The 24036-nt window shown below is 47.3% G+C and overlaps 1 protein-coding gene across 1 annotated transcript in view; it reads left to right on the top strand.

The window, feature by feature from the left end:
• LOC137208076 (serine/threonine-protein phosphatase 4 regulatory subunit 1-like) overlaps nt 1-24036 on the top strand; it is a 39303-nt gene that overhangs the window by 11651 nt on the left and 3616 nt on the right. Inside the window, 14 exon segments of the mRNA XM_067708527.1 lie at nt 7413-7519; nt 8315-8380; nt 9327-9353; nt 10017-10089; nt 10638-10813; nt 11995-12362; nt 14396-14529; nt 17644-17739; nt 18612-18797; nt 19058-19219; nt 20402-20502; nt 22678-22798; nt 23590-23724; nt 23867-24033. Coding sequence (XP_067564628.1) covers nt 7413-7519; nt 8315-8380; nt 9327-9353; nt 10017-10089; nt 10638-10813; nt 11995-12362; nt 14396-14529; nt 17644-17739; nt 18612-18797; nt 19058-19219; nt 20402-20502; nt 22678-22798; nt 23590-23724; nt 23867-23944 — 1830 coding nt within the window. The 3' untranslated portion in view covers nt 23945-24033.

The following is a 24036-nucleotide window of genomic DNA, read 5'->3' as shown; positions in this document are numbered from 1 at the left end:
AATAATTTTAAAGGCGTTTTTGCATGATTTTTATTTTGTTTTGTTTCCAACCACTCCATTCTTGTCAGCAATATTCTTCTTTTCTTTTGGTGAAGATATTTGGAAAATATAACAAGTCTTCAAAAAGCTCTCTTCACATTTCACTTGCAGAACAAATTAGTTCACATAAACTGCACTTTTTATTCAAAGTGGGTTGCCGATTTCATTACTTGAAATGTGCAAGCTTTTAAACGTGGCTGCAAAGAACAGAAATGGTCTTGAACCCTCCCCAGGTAGAGGCACATCTGCGTTTCAGGGCACTTCTGGAAGATTGCCACTTCTCCTCCCTTAGGGCCCCAAGGGAAGCAGGATTTGGGGCTCCTTGCCTGGCCCGTGTGTGCTTGGGTCAGACCCAGAAGCTGTTCTGTCTTCCCTTATTTCCTGGAGGTCAAGGAGTCTTGGAGGGGGTCGCACTCCTTGGACCCCCAGAGTCCTGGAGTACAGAGGGTGCTGTTCTCTTTTCAGCTAGGAAATGACAGTACGATAGGGAGTGGATTTCATTCTTCAAGGGACGGAGGCCACGTGTGGGATTGGCAGAGCTCCCCCAGGAGGATAGCGCTCTCTCATTTAGCTGGTCTGAGTGACACCCCAAACACTGTGGCTACCAACATGTATGTGTGAGGAGGTGACAGGTGAGAAAAGAAGCAAATTGCACTGCTCCGATGCCCTTGTATTTCGGGCTTTCTTTGCAGCCATATGGTGTGAATGTTGCTACGTCCGTATGTCCATAAGCACACACTCTCGGAACAGTGCCGTTTTGAAGGAATTGCTTCTTGCTCCGAGGAAACGGCGTGCCTCTATAGACAAAATGTGCATCTATTCGTTAGCCTTTGTATTCCCTTTGGAAGTTACAATCAGTCGATTCTGATGCCAGCAACCCTAGCGTATACATGATTGAGAGGATCGGGGCTGGCCAACTGGACACGTCCTGGGCATTTTAAGATTGACTTGTGCAGTGCAGGTTATATGTATTAGGTGTTGGTGTCTTATGTCCTGGTTTCTCAGATAAATGCGGTTTGTTCTGTGAAGTCTGTCTAATATGCCAGGTGACATTAGCGACTCCCTCCTTCACCCATCCCGGAGGCTTGGTTCATATGTCTTCTGTCATTTAGCAATCGAACTGCGAACTTCATTTGTTTGTTTATTTCTCCTTCAAAATAGTGCGCTTCTTAAACAACAGGTGTCTTTCTGCCCTCGGCACCCAGCACAGTGCCAGGCCCAGAGTCAGTACTAAATAAATGTTAGTTGTTGAATGAATCAATTGGTAAAACGTGGAAGCGCTGTATCCTGTAATTATATCTAGACAGCATAAACAGGCCACCGGAGACCAATTATAATTCCTCTCGCTCTCAGGAAGGCCATTAGCATTCTGAGATTATAACTAATTGTCAGAAGCCTATTTTTCTCTCACAACACGTTTTCACATTAAGGCTTCCTCATGTTTTGTTGTCTTCCTGGTTTTGAGCTCATTTTTATTTGTGCATTTATTTAAAAAGAATGTTGTGGTTGTGTGCCACAAAGAATAGTTGGCCCCCAGCAACCGAGTGAAGATCGTCATTGCATACAAGTGGTTCCCAGGGCCACGGGAATGTCATTTCTTGTCGCTCGGAGTGCTGACTTTTTAACGATTCTGGATTTGTTGCACACGGGTAGTAATAAGGTCGTGTGGGCGTGGCAGATGGAGAGGGTGGATAGAGATGCCGGGCCCTGCTTAGTTGTCCGTCACCCTGGATATGAAGCCTCGTGGCTCATTTATGTGGCTGTCACTCTATGCAGTTCTGCCGAGCATCAGATCAGAAATACGTGTCTTCTAAACTCGGAAGACACAGCCTTTCCCTCATTTGTGTTGTGGGGATAGCTTCCTCTTCCCCCACCCCAGTTGGTTCTCTTTTCCCTCTTGTCTGCTATGTGCAGATTCCAAGTAGAATAGTGGGTGAACTGCTAACCAGGAGCTTGCTCTGCTGTTTAAAAAAAAAAAAAAAAAAAGGCAGTGCTGTGCAGTGGGCAGAGCAGACATGAGGGACGGGAAGTCCTTCCTTCTTTCCTTTTTCTTTTTTTTGGAGGGGGGATGGGAGAGTTCTTTAAACATTTTGGGGGGTAATTTTTCATTCTGTCTTAATTTCAAACTTGTGGAAAAGTTTCAGGAGTGAACTCCTGTACATACTTTATCTCACTTCTCCAGTGGTTTATACTTAGGTCTGTTTGTTTAATCACATCCTCTCTCTTTACACATCTGCACACACACACAGATATATACATACACATATGTGTGTATATTTTCTGAGCCATTTGAGAGTAAGTTGGAGACATTGTGCCCCTTTACTCCTAAATACTTCAGTGCATATTTCCTTTTTAAGAACAAGGAAATTCTCTCCTAAACAACCATAGTACACTGATCAAAATCAGGAATTTTAACCCTGATACAATACTAATATCCCATCCATGGTTCATGTTCAAATATTGTCGTTTGTCCAGGATTACACATTGGACTGAATTGTCGCATCTCCTCTGTCTCCTTGAACCTGGGGCAGATCTTGAGTCTTTCTCTGAATTTTGTTAACATGTTGGAAGAGGACAGGCCAGTGCTTTGGTGGAACGTCTCCCAGTTTAGGTTTGTCCTGTGTTTCCTCGTGACTAGATTCAGGCTCTGCATTTCTGGCGGGATGCCCTGGAAGGAATGTTGTATCCTTATGTGTCACGTTAGGAGGCCCAGGACTTCAGTTCGTCCTGAGATTGATGATGTTAACTCTGGTGACTTAGACAGAGGTGTCTGCCAAGTTTCTCTGCACCGCTTTTCCCCTCTGGACATAATGAGGGGAGTTACTTTGCAGCCACACAAGTTTGCTGTCCATCAAACGTTCACCCACTAGTGTTAGCATCCACTGATGATTCCAGCTGTCGCTCTACTGTGAAGAGCGTTCCCTTCTCCATTATTTGCTGACATTTTGTTGAGATTTTTACATCTATATTCAAGTGGACTATTGTAAGCAATTTTCTTTTCCTGTTATGTTTTTGTCAGCTTTTAGAATCGGGGTTATTCTGGCTTCAGAAAATGAGTTGGGAAGTATTCCCTGCTCTTCTATTTTCTGAAAGATTTTTTTTTAAGATTGGTGTTATTTTGCCCTTAAATATTTGTTAGAATTCACCAGTAAAACCTCTGGTTCTAGGGTTTTCTTTGTGAGATGGTTTTTGATAACAGATTCAACACAGATATGGGCTATTCAGGCTTGTTATTTCATCTGTGTTATTAGGTAAGCTGTATATTTTAGGGAATTTATTAATTTCATCTAAGTTGTTAATTTATCAAGTTTTTGGGATAAAGTTGCTTACAATATTCCCTTACCTCTTTTTTTGTTTTGTTTTTTTTTGCGGTACGCGAGCCTCTCACTGTTGCGGCCTCTCCCGCCGCGGAGCACGGGCTCCGGACGCGCAGGCCCAGCGACCACGGCCCACGGGCCCAGCCGCCCCACGGCACGTGGGATCCTCCCGGACCGGGGCACGAACCTGCGACCCCTGCATCGGCAGGCGGACTCTCAACCACTGCGCCACCAGCGAAGCCCCTCCCTTACCTCTTAATGCCTGGAAGATCTGTAGTTTTATCCCTTTCATTTATGATACTGGTAATTTCTACTGTTTATTATTTCCTTCCTTCTACGTACTTGAGTTCAATTTGCTTGTAGTTTTCCAGTTGCTTAAGGAGGAAGCTTAGTATTTTTCAGCCTACCTTCTTGTCTGCTTTAAGGGTTTAAAGCTACACATTTAATGTTTATATATTTGTGAGGTATTGACTCTTTTACTAAGAAGTGACTTTCTTTATCACTGGCAGTAATCTGTATCTTGTAGTCCACTGTGATATTACTGTAACCACTCCAGCATTCTTATGTTTACTGCCCATCGTGGTATATTTGTTTACGTCTCTTTACTCAAAACCTTGTATGTCTTTACATTTAAAATCCTCCTGCTTTCATCAGCATAGAGTTTGGTCTTCCTTTTATAGCCAATCTGATAGTTTCTGCCTTTTAATTGGAGTGTTTATTCCATTTATGTTTAATGTAATTATTGATATATTTGAATTTAATTCTGCCGTTTTGTTATTTGTTTTCCATTTGTGTCATTTGTTCTTCTGTTATTTCCTGCCTTTTCTCGGGCTAATTGGATATTTTTGTATACTGCACTTTAATTTCTCCATTGAGGATTTTCAAAAATGTGGGACCCTGCAACATCGTAGCTCCCTTCACCCTCTCCTCCTCTGTGCTGTGGTTGTCATATACATTATGACATGTACATCACATGATGATCCTGGTAATGTGGTATTATGATTTTAGATTTGAACAGTTCTATCTTTGGGAGAAAGTAAGAAAAGGGAAAAAATGCATAGCCCTTTATACCCGCATTTTTACCATTTTTGGTGCTCTTGCTTCCTTTCCTAGGTCTGAGTTTCCATCTGGTATCATTTCCCTGCAGCCTGAAGAACTTCCTTTAATACTTTTTTTGAATTTGGTTGGCTGCTGATGAAATCTCCCAGTTTTAATCGGAAAATGTCTTTATTCTGCCTTCTTTTTTTTTTTTTTTTTTTGCGGTACGCGGGCCTCTCACTGCTGTGGCCTCTCCGATTGCGGAGCACAGGCTCCAGACGCGCAGGCCCAGCGGCCATGGCTCACGGGCCCAGCCGCCCCGCGGCACGCGGGATCCTCCCAGACCGGGGCACGAACCCATGTCCCCCGCATCGGCAGGCAGACTCCCAACCACTGCGCCACCAGGGAAGCCCCTGCCTTCATTTTTGAATGATCGTTTTACTGGATATAGAATTGAGGTTTGTTTTCGTTTTTCCTTGCAGCACTTTAAAGATATCACCCTGTTGTTTCCTGGGGAAGTCAGCTGTCATTCACATCGTACTCCTGTGGAGAAAATATCCTATTTGGGCAGTGTTTGGCTATTGTTCCTTTAGGTGCTTTTTCTCTCTTTCTCCTTTCAGTCCGGGCCTTATAAAGTTGGGACCCTTGATATTGTCCCAACAATAGGTCTTTGAGGTTCTGTTTTTGTTTGTTTGTTTTGTTTATTTAAGTAATTTTTGTCTCTGATGTTCAGATTTAGTGATCTTCATTGATCTGTTTTTAAGTTTGGTGACTCTTTCTGTCATCTCCAATCTATTGGCCCTTTCCATTAAATTTTTTATTTCAGTTATTGTCGTTTTCAGCTCTAGAGTTTCCATTTTGACCTTTAAAAAAATATATTTATTTATTTATTTATTTATTTATGGCTATGTTGGGTCTTAGTTGCAGCACGCAGGATCTTTCATTGTGGCAGGTGGGATCTTTCGTTGTGGTGTGCGGATTCTCTAGTTGTGGCGCACGGGTTCCAGAGCGCATGGGTTCAGCAGTTGCGGCGTGTGGACTTAGTTGCCCCACGGCACGTGGGACCGTAGTTCCCTGACCAGGGATCGAACCTGCATCCCCTGGATTGGAAGGTGGATTCTTAGCCACTAGACCACCAGGGGAGTCCCCATGTTGACCTTTTTTTTATAGCTTATGTATCTCTATGGTGTAGAGACTCCCTATGTGTTCTTTATGCTTGTATTTTCTTCTCATCTTTGAATATATTTATAAAAGCTCCTTGAAAGTGATTGTCTGGTGGTTGCAACATTTGGATCATCTTGGTGTTGATTTCCATTGATTGATTTTTTCTTTATTATGGGCCACTTTTTCCTCTTAATACATAGTTATTTTTAATTGAATACTGGACATTAAAAATGATACACTACAGAGATCTGGATTCTGTTTTATTTCTCTAAAGTGATTTTTTACATAGCAGGCAGTAGTCTTGTCTGATCTCCAGCTCCCAGCTGTCTCCTTTGTGCAGAGCAGCAGCTGACGCCTCTGCTCAGTTTGTTTAGTTTCTGGCTGCCGCTTTTCTGCCGGGTCCCTGGGGTCTCCCCATATATGTGTAGTTCAGCAGCAGCCAAAGATCTCAGCAAAATATAGACACAGACTTTGGACCTTATTTGCAAATTTCTCCTGTGGCAGTTCATCTTTTAAGGACAGCCTCTGCTCCAGTTTCTGCCTTTTGGTTGCTCTCCAGTACTCTTAAATGATTGTTCTTTTTATGTGTTCTTCAAGATTCTGTAATTGTTACCCGTAAGAGCGTGAGTCTGACCAGGCTACAGTGTTGTTACCACAAGTCTGGGTTCTTCCGCACAGGTCCCACCTCTTTGCTGAGCTCTCCTACCTGCTCGTTTGTTGCGACTCTGTCTGCCGTCTAGCTCTTGAACAGATATATAATAGCTCTTTAAAATCCACGAATTCTAACATCTGGATCTTCTGTGGATTTGGTTCTAGTGATTGAGATTTTTCTTGAATGTAAGTCACATTTTCCCATTTGTTCTCACGTCTGTGACTAATGTATCTTCTCAATGAAACATTGCAGAAACTCTGAATTCTGTGTTTTTCCTCTGAAGAGTGTTAACATTGTTCTAGCAAACAGTTCAGATTCTGTTTCCTTTGCAGTTCTCAGCAGCTGAAACCACACAGATCCTTCTGCCTTCAAGCTATTGCTTTGCTCTGTGAAACTCACCATCTCCCCTGTGCCCACGTGGTGCTGAGATCAGCCAAGGGTAAGAGTGGGATTTAGTCAGAGGTAGGGGCTCTCCCTTCTTTAGCTTCCTTCCTCTATCCTTCCCTCCCTCCCAGGATTTCTACCCTCACTTGCCAGCCTCCCTGGCCACCTCCGTCTCTGTCCTCTGACTTCTCAAGCCAGTAAAACGGTAGCTTTGACTTGGAAGGCCAGCTGCCCCGCATGGCTGTACAGAATGAAGGACGCTCCAGGCAGAAAGGCAGCAGCAAGCAGTGCATGTTGTACCCAGTGTGGTTTCCCCTCTCAAGCGTCTGCTTCCATTTAGTCCCCACCAGTGTTTGGTTAGTCTTCAGTGATCGCCTGTGAGCCGTCTTTTATGCTTTGTCCAGCTGTTACTGTGTGTCCCACCTCACTACTCTTTGGTTTTGGTAACATGACTTAACCTCTCTGAGCGTTAGTTTCCTTATCTGGAAAAATGAAGATAAATGATACTCATGTCATAGGGCTTGAGGAACATGAAAGAGGTAACGCACATCAATTGTTCATTCACGTGTCGGGCACATGGCAGGCACCTGGCAATAGTAACTCTTCAGCTTTAGACAAACCGTATCTGAGTAAAACTTGAAAACTATTGGCCTTCTATTGATACAACTTGACAAAACGCAAAAGAAGGTGTTCTCTGTTTTGACCTCCTGGGTATTTTGGCAATATTTTTGATATTCGCTTTCGGGATCCAGTTAGTGATACGTGGGACATTTACACTTTGGTATTCCAAGTGACCCAAGTTTTCTTGTTATTTGTAGGTAATCTGCAAGCTGGCGTCAGTGCTGAGCAAGAGCATGGTTGAACGCCGGCTGCTCCCTCGATTCTGTGAGCTGTGTGGTGATGGGAAGTCGTTCAAGTTCGGAAGGTGGGAACGTACAGTTTCAAAACTTGAAAAATTCAAAAAGTTAAACAAGATTCAAAACTGATTCTTTTAAAGTGCCTGGACTTCCTCAGTAGACACAGTCTGGATGAAAAACGTGGCCAGTGTGAACTGTGTAAGGAAAACAGTGAACACTGTTGCCAGTTTTCCCTGCCATCCGGGCATCTGTGGAGACGTAGGGTTAGACGCCGTGAGGGTAACCCTCTTGGGCACAGGAGGAAGAGACATTGCTGGCTTGTGCTTCAGTGCTGGCGCCCAGGCGTGCAAGGCCTTTCATCACTGGGGCTGACTGGCTCCAGGACCCTCGCATGTTTGCTGTACCTTCCAACTGCACCCCCTGCACTGCCCTCCCCGTTTATCGCTCGTCACTCGGTTGTCATATTCTTCCTTCTGAAGACCATTGCCAACCCCCTCCCCGAGCAGCCTCACCGTCCGCCTTGCTGTGCAGCTGCCCATCTTCCCTGTGGTCTCCCCTCGTGACGCAGAGGCAAGGAGCTGGGTCTCATTTACCATGCAGAGGACGTTAAGGGTGTCTTTTGCTCTAGTGCTAACCAGAAGCATTGTGTATCGAGAGGATGAGGAGCCACAGCGTCCTAGCGTGTGGTGCTCTATTGTAAGTCTTCTGTTTCCGGTGCAGTGGAGGCACCGGGCTCAGTGAGTGCTTGTTAGCTGCCCGACCAGAGGACTCGTTGCTCTCAAGGCTCCCGCTTGTCAGTTTACACAATTTGTTAAGACAGAAAGAAATCGGAGAATAATGAGTATGCCTTTTGCCTTTTTAAGGTTTGTGCCACAAATTTGGGTGATATTTGTCGTGCTGTTGGACAAGAAGCCACTGAGAAATTTTTGGTACGTGACGTTTTGCCAGCTGTACTTGCTGATGCCCTTCTTAGGGCGCTTGTGAAATCAGTGGTGACGTTTTCTATTTATGAGTCTGTTACTTTGGAATGGCAGCTCAGTTTTGCATCCATCAGTTTCAGGTTTCTTGGCTGCTGAAGCTTACATTTCTTATAAGCCTCAGGCAGCTGGTATGTGGGATGCTGCAGGGGCAGCCCCGCCCTCTTCCCCGGGGACTTCTGCTGTGGCTTCCTCACTGCTTGCTTTACCGCCCCCCCCCCCCCCCCCCCCCCCCCCGCTCTTCTCACTGTCTAAGCCGCCCTCTGTCCCTTCTCGACCGCTCTTTCTAGAACACTGCTCCACCACCTCGCTCCTGGGTTTCAGAACCTGTGGGATTTTTTTTCTTGGTTTACAGATTAAAATCCAGACCCGTGTTGACCCCTCAGTTCCCTTCACAAGTACCTTTCCTGCCTCACCTCCACTCGCCTCCCTCGGGTCCGAACACCGCCCTGACCTTCGGTCGTGCATCTGAACCGCAGGGAGGGTGAAAGGGGGCATGGCCGGGGTCTGTATTTTTGCTGAAGTCCCTGGTGATTCTCAGCACAACAGTCTGGAGAACCACGTCACCAGGCAGCCGGGGGGCTCTTCAGGGCCTTGCAGCTAGCTCTCTGCTCTCGTGCACCTCCCTGCCCCTGCTCATTACTGCCCGTCTCCTTCCAGAGGCTTCCCTGCCTGGCGGGGGGACCCTACTCACACTTCACACCCAGCTTGCGTGTGCATTTGCCTCTGTCAGGTTCCTTCCCTGTCTGGACTCATCTACCCGCTGGGTCTCCCTTTTCAGCATTCCATGACGTTCTGTTCAGAGTGCTTGCGTGTCCCCCACCACGCCTCATTGCAGCATTGCTGACGGGGACTTCACTCCATCACGTTCACCTTTGCTTCTCCACTGCCCACCCAGGACCAGGCCCCCAGAGAACTGTGCTGAGTAAGCACTTGCCGCTTTTACATGACAGGGCGTGCTACCTGTATGGCTGGAATGCAGCTAGCTTACCCGAAGCGCCGCACGTTTACGGTCACACCGAGGAGGACCGATGTGAACTTGTAAATGGACTCACAACCGTGTTTATCCAGCGTGATGACAATCCGTTGCATTCCACCGCACACAGTTTGTGTTCCGTGGACTGGAACTATTGGCGGTACTGTGAGGTTTTAACAGTATGCCTTCTTTCACTAAAGTACCCCAGCCAAAGACCGTGGGACCTGGGTGGGGCCGCTAGTTGGGGAATCCACAATTTCAGAGTCATTCACAATTCTCTACAGTTCACAGGTGCATATCAGTCATTCAGCCTTTGGGGCGGTTTTCTGTATTATCTTGTTGAATTTAACGCAGTCATTTACTAGGATTAAGAGGTAAAGGAAGTTATTTCTGTTTGTTTCAGATGATTCCTTTTGGACTCGTAGCTAGTTCCCTTTTGTGTCATTAACTTAAGGCTCTGCCTTAACTACATCATTGAAACAGGTCTGCCCTTCCTTCGGGTGACATGGTTTTGTTTGCTTTGGTAGCTCCCGAAGTTTTTTGAGCTCTGCTCAGACACTGCGTGGGGGATGAGGAAAGCCTGTGCGGAGTGCGTCGTGGCGTGTCCCACAGCACGTCCCCCGAGGGCCGCGGGGCCAGGCTCTCGGCGCCCTTTATCACGCTGGTCAGCGACCCCTGTCGGTGGGTGAGTGCGGCCACTCGCGGGCCTCGGTGTGGCTTTGCACTGGGCGCTGTTACTGTGTCTTTTCGGTAACGGATTTGGCGTGTTTAGACTTTGTGAGGATTATTAGGGCACCTAAAGTCTCAGAAGCCTGGTGTGTAGTAGGAAAGCGGCACACACCGCAGCGTTCATAGCAAACGAACATCACAGAAACGAGGAAGGAGGAGGAGGAAGCTGTAACTGGATCGTTGCCTTTTCTGTTGTGATCATAAACACGCCCGCAATGATGAATAAGGGCTGTTCAGATGCTGTACGAAGTCTGGGATTATTTGATGTGGAATTAATATTCGGGAAGCATACAGACTACATGATGGCACTCAGTTTTTCCTGATTTTCTGTTGGAAGATAGTTTACTTGGAACCTAGGGACGGCCTTAGGAAGCAGTGCATCTGCTTACACGTAACGTGGCAGACAGTGGATTCGCTGGTGATCAGCCGTCTGTGCAGCCCGGGATCAGACCTGGCCGACACCGCGTGCACCGCGCCCTTCTTCTCTGGTTTCGGGTGCGCCAGGCTGCCTTCCAGTCCCTGGGCCCCGTCATCTTCACCTTTGCCAACCCCTCCAGGGCTGGCCTTTATATTCGAGAGGACGGCACCCTGAGCGTCCGGCCACCGGCTCCGGATTTGGACTCGGGTTTCACCTCCGGGTCACCGGGTGCAGGCAGCCATGGGAACATGCCCTCAGCCTGGTGAGTTTCGGCTGGAGTAGTTATCAGGATCCCGGCGTCACCTCGAGCGTCCACCTAAAATTCTAGCAATTACCTTGTCTGGAGCTTTAGTAACGGTGACCTTCTGGGCACGGTGGAATATTAGAGCTTTAATTATGTAAAGAAGCAAAAAGTAATTGCAATAATGATTTTGAAACATGACTAGTGGGTTATAAATAATGAAGCTACTGTGTCTCCTAAATTTAGATAAAATATTCACTCAGAGTCGTGATTAAATAACCAATAAAGAAAATTTTCTCTTACTTTTTGATTAATGAAGTTCTTTGGATAATTTACACAGGGAAGATGTGAAGTCTCCCCAATAGAATTTTGTGCCGTAGGATTTATCGTGCACATGAAGGTGACATTCCTGGCTCACCGTTAGTAGGCCCACACTGTTCTTCTAGTAAGTCCTAGTGATTGATCTCGGGTTTTTTTCCTGTTTCCTCGGAAGACGATGGGTACGTACTAAGCAGGCCACGCGAGGTAGTTCACAAGCATCTCTCCATTGCGAATATTCCTCCTCAGCCGTGTGAGAGGAGGTGATTCACATCTCGGATGGCACAGATGCTTCGTAAGATGGGTGCATCCTTCTCTCCATCTTTCTCCACCAAAATGCATTGAGTTCTTGCTGAAGGTCAGGCCTCTGTGCCACATCTTCCTCATCAGGACTTTCCAAGTGGTTCACCAATAGCCAGTTCTTAGCAGCTCTAGCGCCTTTTATTTTCTAATGCCTGCCCCCGGTGGAGGTACTGATGAGCAGTAAGTGCGTGAAGTCTCGCCACGGAAGGGTGCCCGCGGAAGCCAGGGCTGGTGCACCACTTGAATGTAATGGAGGGATTGGGTGAACCTTCCTGTGGCATTTTCAGTGCTTTAATACTCCCAGTGGGGCAGAGGGTACCGATTGGACCTCTTATCCTCCGTGAGGTTATTAACTTCTGGCACCGGAAGACATGGGAGGTTGGGTAGCGAGGTAGAGAGGAGGACCGGCTTCGCAAGGATGGGGGTCTGATGTTTCCCCATTTTACTTCCAGTCTATTGCACGGTGCTAAAAATTTGCTTCCCTCAATTTAAACTAGTTCAACAAAGCCAGGCCAGACAGAGCCAGCTCTACCCATGGAAGACACATCCACGGACACCAGCAATTTTCCGTGCGTCAGTAGCTCCTCCAATGGCCTGACGGAGAAGCCAACGGAAGACTCTGTCTTGGCTGGAGCCGAGGTGACCAGGCTTTCCCCCGAGGCCACGAAGCTCCCCAGTATTAACGACCTCCCCGTCAACAGCCATCCTGGACCAGACTCCTGGGCCCGCCCGGGGCATCCTGAGGACGTTTTCAATAATTTCCTTTATTGGCGAACTCCTCTCCCTGACATAAGCAAGGACTTAGAGCTGCTCCTGAGCGAGGCTGGCCCGCAGGAGGAAGGTGGCGGCACACCCGAGGCCGTGCATAGGAGCTGTGTGGCTAGGAGCGAGATTCAGAGAGTCCTGGATGGTTTGCAGGAGCATGTGATGAACGATCCAGGTGTGCAAGGTAGCTGTTGTCCACGGTAATGAAAGAGAAAACGGGATCTTTCTGGATTGTGTGTCAGCCGGGCCCGTGTGGCTGTCCACGTGTGCGTACTTCCCTCCATCGACCCTGCGCACCCACCACGGGGGCGCCTGGCCCAGTCTCCGCACAGCCCTCACGCCGGGGATCCTGCTGTTGCAGGTCTCTGCGAGGGTTTTGCCTCCTTGCTTTTCAGCCGTGTGACCCGGTTCTCAGATAGAAGCGGCTAGTTCTCGGGCGTGTCTGGAGCGGTGGAAGTTTTATTAGCTCCTTGGACACGGTTCTGTCTCTCGCCGTGTGACAAAGCCCTTTCTAGCTACGAACAGCCAAGGAGGGTGCTCCTTTTGGAGCCTGTTAACTCACCTGAAGCTTAAGGTCTTTCCCTTTGTACAGCCAGGAGGAGCACAACTTCTTCTTTGGGGTATTTTTCATTTTGTGACCAGTGTTCCCACAGAGCGTCTGATCTGGGAGCCAGGCCCTGCAGTCCAGATCCATCACCATGCCTCTTCTTTCTCTAAACGGGGCGGTATTTGTATTCTTCCTTGAGTTGGGGAAATTGGAAAAAAACAACACTTGCTGCCGTTGCCGGGCAAAGATTTGTGAAGCTTTCGGGAAAGGAAATGTGAAAATCCAGTCAGCCCTGTGATTATTCTTTGTCTTTAAATTTATAAAGGAAATTAAGTCAGTGTTTGCTGAAGGAATGAGCACATGTAACATATCGCTTCTAATTGTTATAGACAAAGGTCTGTTTTTGGAAAACACATTTCTAAAGCTGCCTTCTTCAGTGCTCGGACCCGGGCTGGGTGCTGGGGCAGTAACGCCCGACACGTGAAGCCCATAGGGCTGGTTGAGGGGATCATGGAAACAACCACCCGGCATAGGCAGTGGCACGGGCTGGGGCAGGGGTGGGCGCGCAGGGCAGGAAGCCAGTCCGGCCTGCGGGCGGAGGAAGCATCTGGGAGAAGACCTTGCAGAGCAGCTGACATTTGACGTGGGCTTTAGGCTTTAGGCGACGGCCAGGACTCCATCGTCTCGAGAAGTCGAGGGTTGAGTTTCAGAGGTTCCTTCCAGTTTCCTGAAATCGTGTGCATATGCAGACTTAACTTCTTTGTAAGGAAGGACCTGCGGCTTTCATCAGCACTCAGAGGGATCTGGGACCCCAGAAGACTGAGAAATAAACTACCCGTTGGGTAATTGTGAACTGGCCATGGCTGAAAATGTCACTCAGACCCCTGGAAAGGGCCTCGGGTGCGCTAAGGAGGTGGCACCTTGCCCTGGGCCCAGTGGGGAGCCCTTGTAGGCTCTAAACATTTTAAGGACTCTTGTTGAATTGAACTAGTAGGAAACAGGATGCAGGCAGTACTGTGTGTGTGTGTGTGTGTGTGTGTGTGTGTGTGTGTGTGTTTGGAGGCTGGAGACATGGAAACATCAGTTTGTTTTTTTACAGAAAGGCATGTAAACTATGTCATCTTCACTGTTAGGAGAGTCTCGAATAGCCGTGCTGTGGACAGAAAGAACGAGTAGCGCTCGGGGCTGGGTGAACGCGGTCTTTACTCGTCGGTGTGGACGGGGATGGATTGATCCCAGCACGCGCGTGCGTGTGGCAGAGCAACGGCCGCCCTGGTTTATAAATGGGGGATGGGACCCCCCCCCCCCATGTTGCTGGGCCTCCCAGACAGCAGCGTTCAGGAGCATCGCGTTGTCTTTGTGTGGAAGGTGATGGGATTGGACTCTGATTTTCCTAACTGAGGCTTTTCGAGTTCAGGTCGGACACTCTGTGTGTGGCTGGCAGTTAGTTGGAATAAAGGTAATGGCCGTAAACATCAGCACTTCGGTGAGAGCTCGCGCCCGGCGCCCGACTTCCGGAAGGGGAGGGCTTGTGCGGTGCGTCCACGTTGTGAGTCAATCCCTGCAAACCAAATAAAGTTATTCAGATTCCTGGAACTTCTCTTCCTGCAGCTCCAGTTCAGGTGTCGTCAGCTGCACTGGTTGCCGCACAGCTAGACTCTGTGAATGAGCCCGAGCGCCCGCCGACGGAGGGCTCAAGGAGGCGTCCAGTTCAGATCCCAGCCCAGCCTCTGGCAGTCAGCCGGCCCCGGCGGCTTCACCCCCGCAGAGTGAGCTCGCCGCGGCCAGGACGTTACAAAGCACAGTGAGTCTTTGCCCTCTCCCTCAGCCAGCGAGGATGTGACAGAAATCACGCAGCTGCGTTTTCTTTTATTAATATATCCTGGCAGAATTGATAAATGGCACATTTAATTTTATTCTTAAGGTCATGTTTTGGATAACTAGACAACGAATCAATCAGGTGATTGATAACCCCGATTCTCCTCCACAAAACAAACGTGGGGGGGCTTCCCTGCTGGCGCAGTGGTTGAGGGTCCGCCTGCCAATGCAGGGGACACGGGTTCGTGCCCCGGTCCGGGAAGATCCCACATGCCGCGGAGCGGCTGGGCCTGTGAGCCATGGCCACTGAGCCTGCGCGTCCTGAGCCTGTGCTCTGCAACGGGAGAGGCCACAACAGTGAGGGGCCCGCGTACCGCAAAAAAAAAAAAAGAAAAAAACAAACGTGGGGAGACCAAAAGCACCTTCCCTCTTCTCCAAAGACAACCTGGTTCTTTGGGGGGATTAACCGTCTAAATGCTCTATTTCACTGCTAAACCGACGCCTATATCTTTCAGTAGCAAGGGGAGGTGAATTCACGCAACTCCTAGAATGTAAAGCTGACAGTGACCTTTGAGATTGTGCGTTACCTCCAGCCCGTCCCGTGGGCCTCCTTTAACCCATGCTTGCTCAGGAATGATGCTGGATGCCGTTTCTTGGAGGGGAGATTTTTTTTTTCCCCCGGTACGCGGGCCTCGCACTGCCGTGGCCTCTCCCGTTGCGGAGCACAGGCTCCGGACGCGCAGGCTCAGCGGCCATGGCTCACAGGCCCAGCTGCTCCGCGGCATGTGGGATCTTCCCAGACCGGGGCACGAACCTGTGTCGCCTACGTCCGCAGGCGGACTCTCAACCACTGCGCCACCAGGGAAGCCCTTGGAGGGGCGATTTTGAGAAGACAAGTAGCTCACTACTGTTTCTCCTCTAGTCTGGAACCAGCCCCCGTGAGGCTGGGACTCCGTGTTTGGGGCGAAAAGGAAGCCTGGCACTTATTTCTCACCTTGAGTTTCTCTAGCTTTCCAGCTCGCTCGTGGTAGGAGGCTCTGATGCCTTCCTAATTCCTACTAAACTCGCACATGGACCCCTTTGAGTTGGGGTCCTTCACAGGTAGTGGTGAGACTAGCAAATTAAAATTAGCAAGGGGTCTGTGATCATAAAGTCACGATGTGTGGGCACCCTCTCATTTTCATGTGCCACGATGGAGAATCTCTTTAAACTTGTGGTCTCCAGGGTCAGAATACCAATTGTTTCTCCATTCACACGGTTTATATTTTGACGTCCGTGATTAAACGAACTTATCACCTCCTTTTACCCCCTTGGTCTACTCCAGTGAAGCTAAACAAACGACGAATTAAAAAAGCCTGAATATAAAGTGTTCAAGGGTTATTAAGGTTGCCTTTGATTAGTAGGGAATGAGATGATATCCTGTTTTGCTGATTTGCTTCAAAAAATAGGCACGAAAGCTCACGTTGTTACCTTTGTTACCTGGAGTATGAAAACCACCTGTGTTGAGTGGAAAGGCGTGGTCGCGTTTACCGCGGTGGGAGATGTGGTGGGATTCGGGCTTCTTTGTCATGTGCAGAAGTGAAAAAGGAAAAGAGAGAACAGATTCCTCCAGGTTGGCTGTCTTGAGCGAAGGATCTTAAAGGGGCCTGTATAATTGGGCTTTTGGTTTATGGCGATGGATGTCAGGGCTCTTGAATTTGACTCTTAGGTTCCTAAGGGATCGGGCAGGATGCCTCTAGTTGCAAAAGAAGGAAAAAGAACAAAAAAACTCAGAGCTTAAGCCATGAGGACAGAAGAGGAGGTGAGGCTGGGAGGCTGCTCGCCCTTGGCCCTTGCGTTGACCTTGGTCCAGCTCCCACTCCGCCATCTTCACGCACCAGCTTGGTCCCGAGATGCCCAGGGGAAGGAGGGGCCTGTTTCTTCCCACTTGTCTCTTTTGACTGCCAGGTAGTTTTCTGGGGAAATGACCTCCCAATTCCCTCTGGGGTTGCCTTGACTTGGGTGGTTTACTTAAACCTTAAGTAAACCTTGGCTCCTGGAATAAGTGCTGTATGTAACTACGGCACTGAAGACTTTGGAATAAAGTTAATTCCTAGAAGGAGAATAACGCTGTATTATTTATTAATCTATATGAATTTATTAACTTGGAAAAACTGGGGTCCTAGGTTATCATACCAAAATATTTCTGTTTTATCATGTCCTCTGTTAAAATAAGCAGTACATTTCAGTGCAAACCTTGGGAATTGAAGGTTCTGGTAGCGTGCCTCAGAGCAAGCGAAGCATCTATCGGTGTATTAATCGACTTCCTGGATCATATATCGAGCTGATTTGTCAGAATCCATTAAGCTGGTAGACAGTATGACATTTCAAGTGCAAGTAGGAAAATCCGTGTTATGGTTGAAGGAGAAGGTCAGGTCCATCTCAGTTAATGTTAATCAATGACCAGAGACCAATATGTCACCGCTGGATGGTCCAGCTCATTTTAATTGTTAACCTAATGTAAAGGTTCATCAGCAAACATTAGAGGTATTTGTACATGTGAAAACTGAGAACAGTTTTCTAAATACCCTTCCATCAGCCACATCTTTTTCACTCAGATTAAATGGGTCCCCCCAGCCCCCCGCCTCTCCATCCTCTGTCTGGAGTCCAGAGCACTGTACTGTCTCATCCCTGAGAAATGCTGCAGGTGCTCTTCACCATTTCTTGCAGACCTCGCCCTGCCTTCCGGAGTGGCCTCTGCTTTAAACATGCGACCGTTACCTAAGGGCATCAGCTAACCACACTGGGGACCCTGGGACCTAAAGAAGGGTAAATACAGACTCGAGTTGTTGGTACTCACCAACAAGAGCCTGTCTTTTGTAAGGGCCTCCAGCAGTCTTGAAATTAAAATGCACTTGAAATGACTGACCTATATGGTATCATATACAACTGTGCAAATGTATTTTTTCACATCTGGAGGGACACCAGTGTCTTCAGGGGAGCTCTGGTCTTGGTCTGCAGAAGTCACTTTTGGCCTTGAAAGAGGATTCTTTGAAGGGGGAGTGGTAGGACAGCTTCCTCCTTTGGACCACGTTGGTAATGTGCCCGATCAACTCTGCAGGGTCCAGGTGAACCTGGCAGTGGAACCCGTGGCCATTTGGAGACTGACCAGAGGCATGGCTGCAGCCCACTTGAAGAGGATAAATCTAAATCGCAGGCTCGTTCCTTGAAAAGAAAAGCAACTCAGAACTGCATTTTCTGGAAGTTAAGTTTAAGAACGGCTGTTGGAACCAAACGTTTTTCTTGCATCAGGATTAATGACATATCTTAGTTCATAATCTGTGTTGCTGATATTTCCTCTCTAACTGAAAAAAAGTAAATTCTCAAGTGTTGTTTAAAGTCTTCTGAACAGTCTCGAAGGTATTTTAATAAAGCAGATCAAAGGTGAGAAGAGAATTTGGCATGTGTACGTTAATATGTAGTGTCTGTTTACACAAGCCATTTAGCTCCTTTCTTTGTCTGAAAAGTTTTCGACAGCTTCCTTTGTTGAACTGTGTTTGGTTTTGTTCTGTCTTGTGGATTAGCTTCTAGTGCTATGGCAGTTCTCTTAAGGGTTTTTAATTATTGTATCCCCTCGTCCTTGCAGAGAAAAAGGTAAGTGGGTGATGTCTTATGAAGGCAGTATCCCATCAGTTGGAAAAAGGTAGTAGTGAGCAGAGTGCAGTGGCTCTGGCCATAGGTGCTGGGGGCAGTTAATAAGAAAAGAGGAGCTAGTTTGCATTCTCCAGAGCTGCGTGTACCAGACCAGCCAAACGTTGATATTCTAGACTGTGCTCTGTGATATCCAGTGTTGGACCAATTTAGAAAAGATGAGCGTGGCCACTGCTTTAACTTAAGACCAAGCTGACTCACTACATGCTGAACAAGAAGTTCGTGCAATCCAGAGCCCCGAGCTTTGGGAAGGCCTCTTGTTCCTCTTATACCCCCGCTTTGCTGTTTTCACCTCCAGGTTCCAATGTCCTCGTCTTTCATGAGTGTTCTCCTTCTCTACTGCAAGCATGATGGTTCCCTTTCTCTCCTGTTTCTCAGGATATAATACCTCAGCCCCTGCTAGATCAGTACGTGTCCATGATTGACCCAGCTCGAACCCAGACCGTCGATACCGACATCGCCAAACACTGTGCCTACAGCCTCCTGGGGGTGGCGCTGACACTGGGCAGGCAGAATTGACACTGCCTGAAAGATACGTACGAGACGCTGGCTTCCGACGTGCAGGTAAAAGGAGCCTTTTCAGGGGCAGGCACAGAATAGGGTGGGTCATCTAATTAGGGAGAACGGGAAGCTGCGGCAGGGCTGCTCGCTGACCTGTATTTTATGTGGCCGCCATTGGCTTGTTTACTGGTCTCTGATCAAATGAAGCTTTAAGTGGTCAACCCCTGGCAGTATCAGTTTGGCTCCACAAATGCCACTTATGCTCTCGATAACACTGAATTATGCTTGCCTTTTGTGGTCCGTATGTCTCTGCGCACCCCCAGTGGAAGGTCCGTCAGACCTTAGCCTTCTCCATCCACGAGCTGGCTGTGACCCTTGGGGATCAGTGCACGGCTGCCAACCTGCTGCCCATCTTCAGTGGATTTTTAAAGGACCTGGATGAAGTACGCATAGGAGTTCTGAAACACCTGTATGACTTTCTAAAGGTAGGAAGAAGGATTAAAACAAAAAACAAATCTCCCCTCTTCAATACAATTTTTATATATTTATTTGGCTGTGTCGGGTCATAGTTGCAGCACACGGGATCTTTCTTTGCGGCGTGTGGGCTCTTTGTTGCAGTGCCCGGCTTCTCTAGTTGTGGCACGTGGGCTCCAGAGTGCGCGGGCTCAGTAGTTGCGGGTGAGGGCTTAGTTGCCCTGCGCGTGTGGGATCTTAGTTCCCCGACCAGGGATCGAATCCGCATCCCCTGCGCCTGAAGGTGGATTCTTAACCACTGGACCACCAGGGTAGTCCCAATACAATTTTTTAAAACCCTGGATATGTAAAGTATCAGTGGAATAAAAACCAGAGACAGCTGTCTGGGTCTCTTCAGTTGAAGCATGGCATCCAAAATCTTAAAGTGGGCATTCTTTCGGTGACGGGTAAATATTTTTATCTTTCCTCCTAATCTTCCCGTCCCTTAGAGTTCTAATTGTATGGAGGATGGTAGACAGATGGCCCAGCACACTCTTGAGAAAGAAGGAACCGGGCTCCCGGGTGGCGTGTGACTTGCCCGGGGTCACCTAAGGGAAGAGCCAGCTGAAATCCAATCTCAATTCTGCACGAAGGGCTCTTTCTTGCAAGATGTTGCTGCTTCCCTTCTTGCCTTCCCCCCGCCCGCCCCCGCCCCAGAGGAACGATGAGCGTAAAACTAAGAGTTTAAAAATGACCTAGAGAAACTAATTACTCGCGTCCACATGACCAGGAGCTGCCCTTGACGGAGTCTGGCGCGTGCCGCATCGCCGGAGATTTTCCTGTCTGGTGCAGGAGCACACGAGCAGTGCCACCTCCCTGGGAAGCAGCGGGGCATTATCTTCCAAGCACACACATGCTTGGTTTTTTTTCAGGCAGGAAATTGTGAAAGAAGGATGAGTAGGGGGCGTGTAGAAACACACAAGCACATACACGAACCAGGGGAGAAAGATTGGAAGCAGTCAGGGATGCGTTGGACGTCTGTTAACAGCAAAGCTAATTCACAGCCACACTGGGTAATGGAGTACAAGGCATCAGGGAAAGGCACGGTTCTGGCCGGTGACAAATGTATAATCTGAAGTATAATAAAACAGTCTATTTGGGGACATTTTGAAGGATTATATATTTTTATTTATATATACATTCTTAAAAAATAGTTGCTTCATGAAGACAAGAGGAGAGAATATCTTTATCAGCTTCAAGAATTTGTAGTGACCGATAACAGCAGGAATTGGAGGTTTCGATATGGACTGACAGAGTAAGTAAAGCCTGTTTGGGGTTATGAGAAGGCAAGCTAGATGGAATAATTCTTAATTTCCCTACCTTATAATTGATTTCTAAAGTAGCAGTAGGAGTGTTCTTTTGGATAAAGAGATTATGTTTTTATTAAGGGATAAAATGAATTCCAAAGCTCTAAGTTACAAATACCACAGTCTCTGGGGAGACATTCATTTTCAGAGGCAGGCAGGGCGAGAGTCACTTTGGAATTAGAGTGTTGTGCTGTTCTGTAAGCCAATTTATTTGAACCAAATGAAAGATGAATCACCCGCTCTTCAATATTTTCCTATTTATCGGAGCAGTTTTTGCCAAAGCTTTCTTGAACATTCTGAGTGTAGCCCTCTGTGTAAGGGCACAGCGCAGTTTATACACTTCAGCCACTAAGGAAAATTATGTTACAGTGAGAGATATGAAAAGGTCTAACCCAGATGAAGCGATTATTTAATAAAAACGTCCCCCAAGGTGGCTCAGATCTGTACATCATTTTGTGTGTGAAGGAGTTATTTAATTCCCCATTTTGTGCCAGCAGGAGGAATGTTCAAGGTTTTAGTGATTCTAAAAGAGTGAAAGTGTCACTTTAAATAATTCTCCGTCCCGAGGTGTATAATGTGCTTTCCGCAGTATTGAGTGGATTTGTTTGTGGTGTTGTTGTTTGGGTTTTAGTTTTCACCTTGTCGAGATTTATTTCAGTATCTCTAGTTTTCATTTTTCTTGCCCTCAACTGGAAATCTCTCAAACAATTGTCTTCCCTGTAGAAATCCATCAGGCTTTTGCGGCTCTTCAGGATATGATTTGGCCTATGCCAGGGGCAAACTGAAAGATTTTCTCTTTGCTGTGATCCTTAATCATTATGCTTAATTTGAGAGATTGAGGTTTCAGTCATTATGCCATGTTCCCGGCGTGTGTTCTCAGAGAACCGAGGAAAAACAGGCCCACGTTTTTTTCCATGAAGGCATCGCGCCCTCTAGCGGCTGAGTGCAGGAACTCGGCGAGGTCCGTCTCGGGCCGGGCGGATCTGCTTCCCGGGAATGGGGATGGGGATGGGGATGGAGATGGGGTCGGGGCCGGGGATGGGAATGGAACCGGGCACTGGGGACCCCGGGACGGGGTTGGGGCCGGAGGCCGGGGATGGATTCGGGCCTGGGGACCGGCTGACCAGCTTCCCGGGACCCGGGACCAGCGACGGGGACGGTGTGGAGCCGGAGCCGGTGCCGGCTGCGATGACCTGCTTGCCGGGGCCGGGCCGGGCCGGGCCGCCCGGGCCGGGCCGGCTTGGCTCGGCTCGGCTCGCTTCGCCCGACGGCGTTGTCTCCGAGCGCGGGCTATCTAACTAACATCTCTGCCATGGTTATTGAAGCCAAAGCCACTGATACGAATTCTGTGCTTCCATGCCCACGATATTGGTATCACTTTTCTGAAAACAGTGCTTTTTGATATGAACGTATTCACCGGCACCCCTGGCTTTTGGTTCTAGCTTCCTTCCAATCTCTTTTTCATTTCCTTTCTTTTGCCAGTGTGGAAATAATGCCATTTATTTTCATACCCTTCTCCCCTTCGCCGTTTAGAAAACAGTGAAAGCTTTGGTAGTAGGTTTTTCCCACCAGCCATCTTATGAATTTTTCCCTGGGAGTAAAGAGCTCGTGCTCCCGTTCTCTCCAGGTGGAACTTGTTGGATTGAACAAGGCTCGTGAACAGTGCGTGAGCCGGCCAGCAAAAGCAGAAAATTTAATTTGCAGCGTCAGGAGCACCGTGGAGACAGTGAAATCTCATGTGTTTTCCCTTGATCTGGCGATCTTTGGGAACTTCGGCGTCCTGGCTATTTTTATGTTATCTGATTTTTAAAGTTTTATGTGCTTTCGAACTGATAACCTAAAGTTGAAATATTGAATCCCTATTCATAAATTTCTCAGCCTGTGTTTTACAAAGTTTAATTTATTTCCTTTCTGTTTGATTTGTGTGTGAGAGAGAGATGAAGAGTTAAGATTTTTTCCCCCAATTTTCTTTGCGTGGCCATTTTCACTCAGCTTTCTGCTTCCGTTGATCTCCCAGCCTGGCTATTTTTATCTATAAAATGAAACGAGAATAAAGAGAGGTTGATAATGTGTTTTTCACCCCCCAAACAATTTCTTTCTTTCTTTCTTTTTTTAAATTTCAGACAGCTGATAGTGATTTTGGAACTCTATAATCCCAATGCTGTTTATGATTATTTCGTGCATATTGCCTTAAAGTTGTGTGCAGATAAAGTTTCTGAAGTTCGGTGGATCTCCTTCAAGCTAGTAAGGAATCATGACCTTTTCTGTTTATGATTTTTAGAAAAAGGAGTATTTATGTTTCTTCCATTTTAACTTTTTTATTTTTTCTGGGCTTAATTTGTCCATTTACCCATGAAAGCAGCTTTTAAGTTTTGAAATTAGGAACTGTATTATAGTTTTATCAGTATGTAAGATAGTTCTTTTGTTAAGCAGTATACTTGAGTGATGAAAATTGTGGATAAATCGCCTTATGTATGAAACTCTTTAAACAGTGGCTGAGTGTTTCTTTTCAACACAGATTGGGTTGACTCTCCAGCACGGTTTTGTGGAAAAGTAGTTAGTGAGCAAAAACTCCAGCAAAGAAAAGCCGAACCTGTTTTCTGTGGGCTTGTACCAGCTGAATACTGAGGAAAAAAATTCTCATTTGAAAATATTTACTAAGGTACTCTGATGGTGCTAAAATTTTATAAAAATGACATGTTCTGAAAGGTAATGATTTAGTTGTTATGCAAGGGGACATTTTCTAAACTTTGGAATCTTAAGAATAATGTATTTTTCTAATGCCAGTCCCTTTTTACATTTCATTTTATGAAGGGTTTTATGGGTGTGAGTGTGTGTGTATCACCATATATTTAAACATCTTTTTTCCTCTGTATTCTAATGATCACTGTGACAAAAATGACTTTCTCGCGTGCTTATAAATTCGTCTCAAAGGTGGAAGGGTGCATCAAAATGTCTAGTTTCCGAGTAGAGTAGTAGTCATAATCCAAGTAGATGGCAGCATTCTAAATTCGCTCTTCTAATATTTTTCACAGGTTGTAGCAATTCTGCAGAAGTTCTATTCCAACAGTGAAAGTGCGTTGGGGTTAAATTTCATCAATGAACTCATCCTAAGGTTCCGGCACTGTTCTAAGTGGGTCGGAAGGCAAGCGTTTGCTTTCATTTGTCAGGTTAGCAGGGCCTGGGGGGAGCATCTACCCTGACATATGTTTGCCGTGTGATATCAACACACAGCACCAGGCAAAGAATCTCAGCCCCGGAGGACTAGCCAGGAACCTGGGGAGCAGCGGACCGAACCCCCTTATCTCACAGGAGATTGTGACAAGCCAGTTTGGAAAAGGGACTTGCCCAGGGTTACCCAGCCCTTCTGTGCAGTCATCCTATGCATAGTGACTGAGCACCTACTGTGTGCCAGGCCTGCTCTAGATGCTGGGGACGGAAGAGGAACAACCCCCTGCTCGCCGGCACTTTCCATCCAGGTA

This window comes from Pseudorca crassidens, chromosome 15 (assembly GCF_039906515.1).
Source record: "Pseudorca crassidens isolate mPseCra1 chromosome 15, mPseCra1.hap1, whole genome shotgun sequence".
NCBI classification, from domain to species: Eukaryota; Metazoa; Chordata; class Mammalia; order Artiodactyla; family Delphinidae; genus Pseudorca; species Pseudorca crassidens.
Note: the sequence above shows the minus strand (reverse complement) of the source record. Positions and strands in the feature narration are given on the sequence as shown.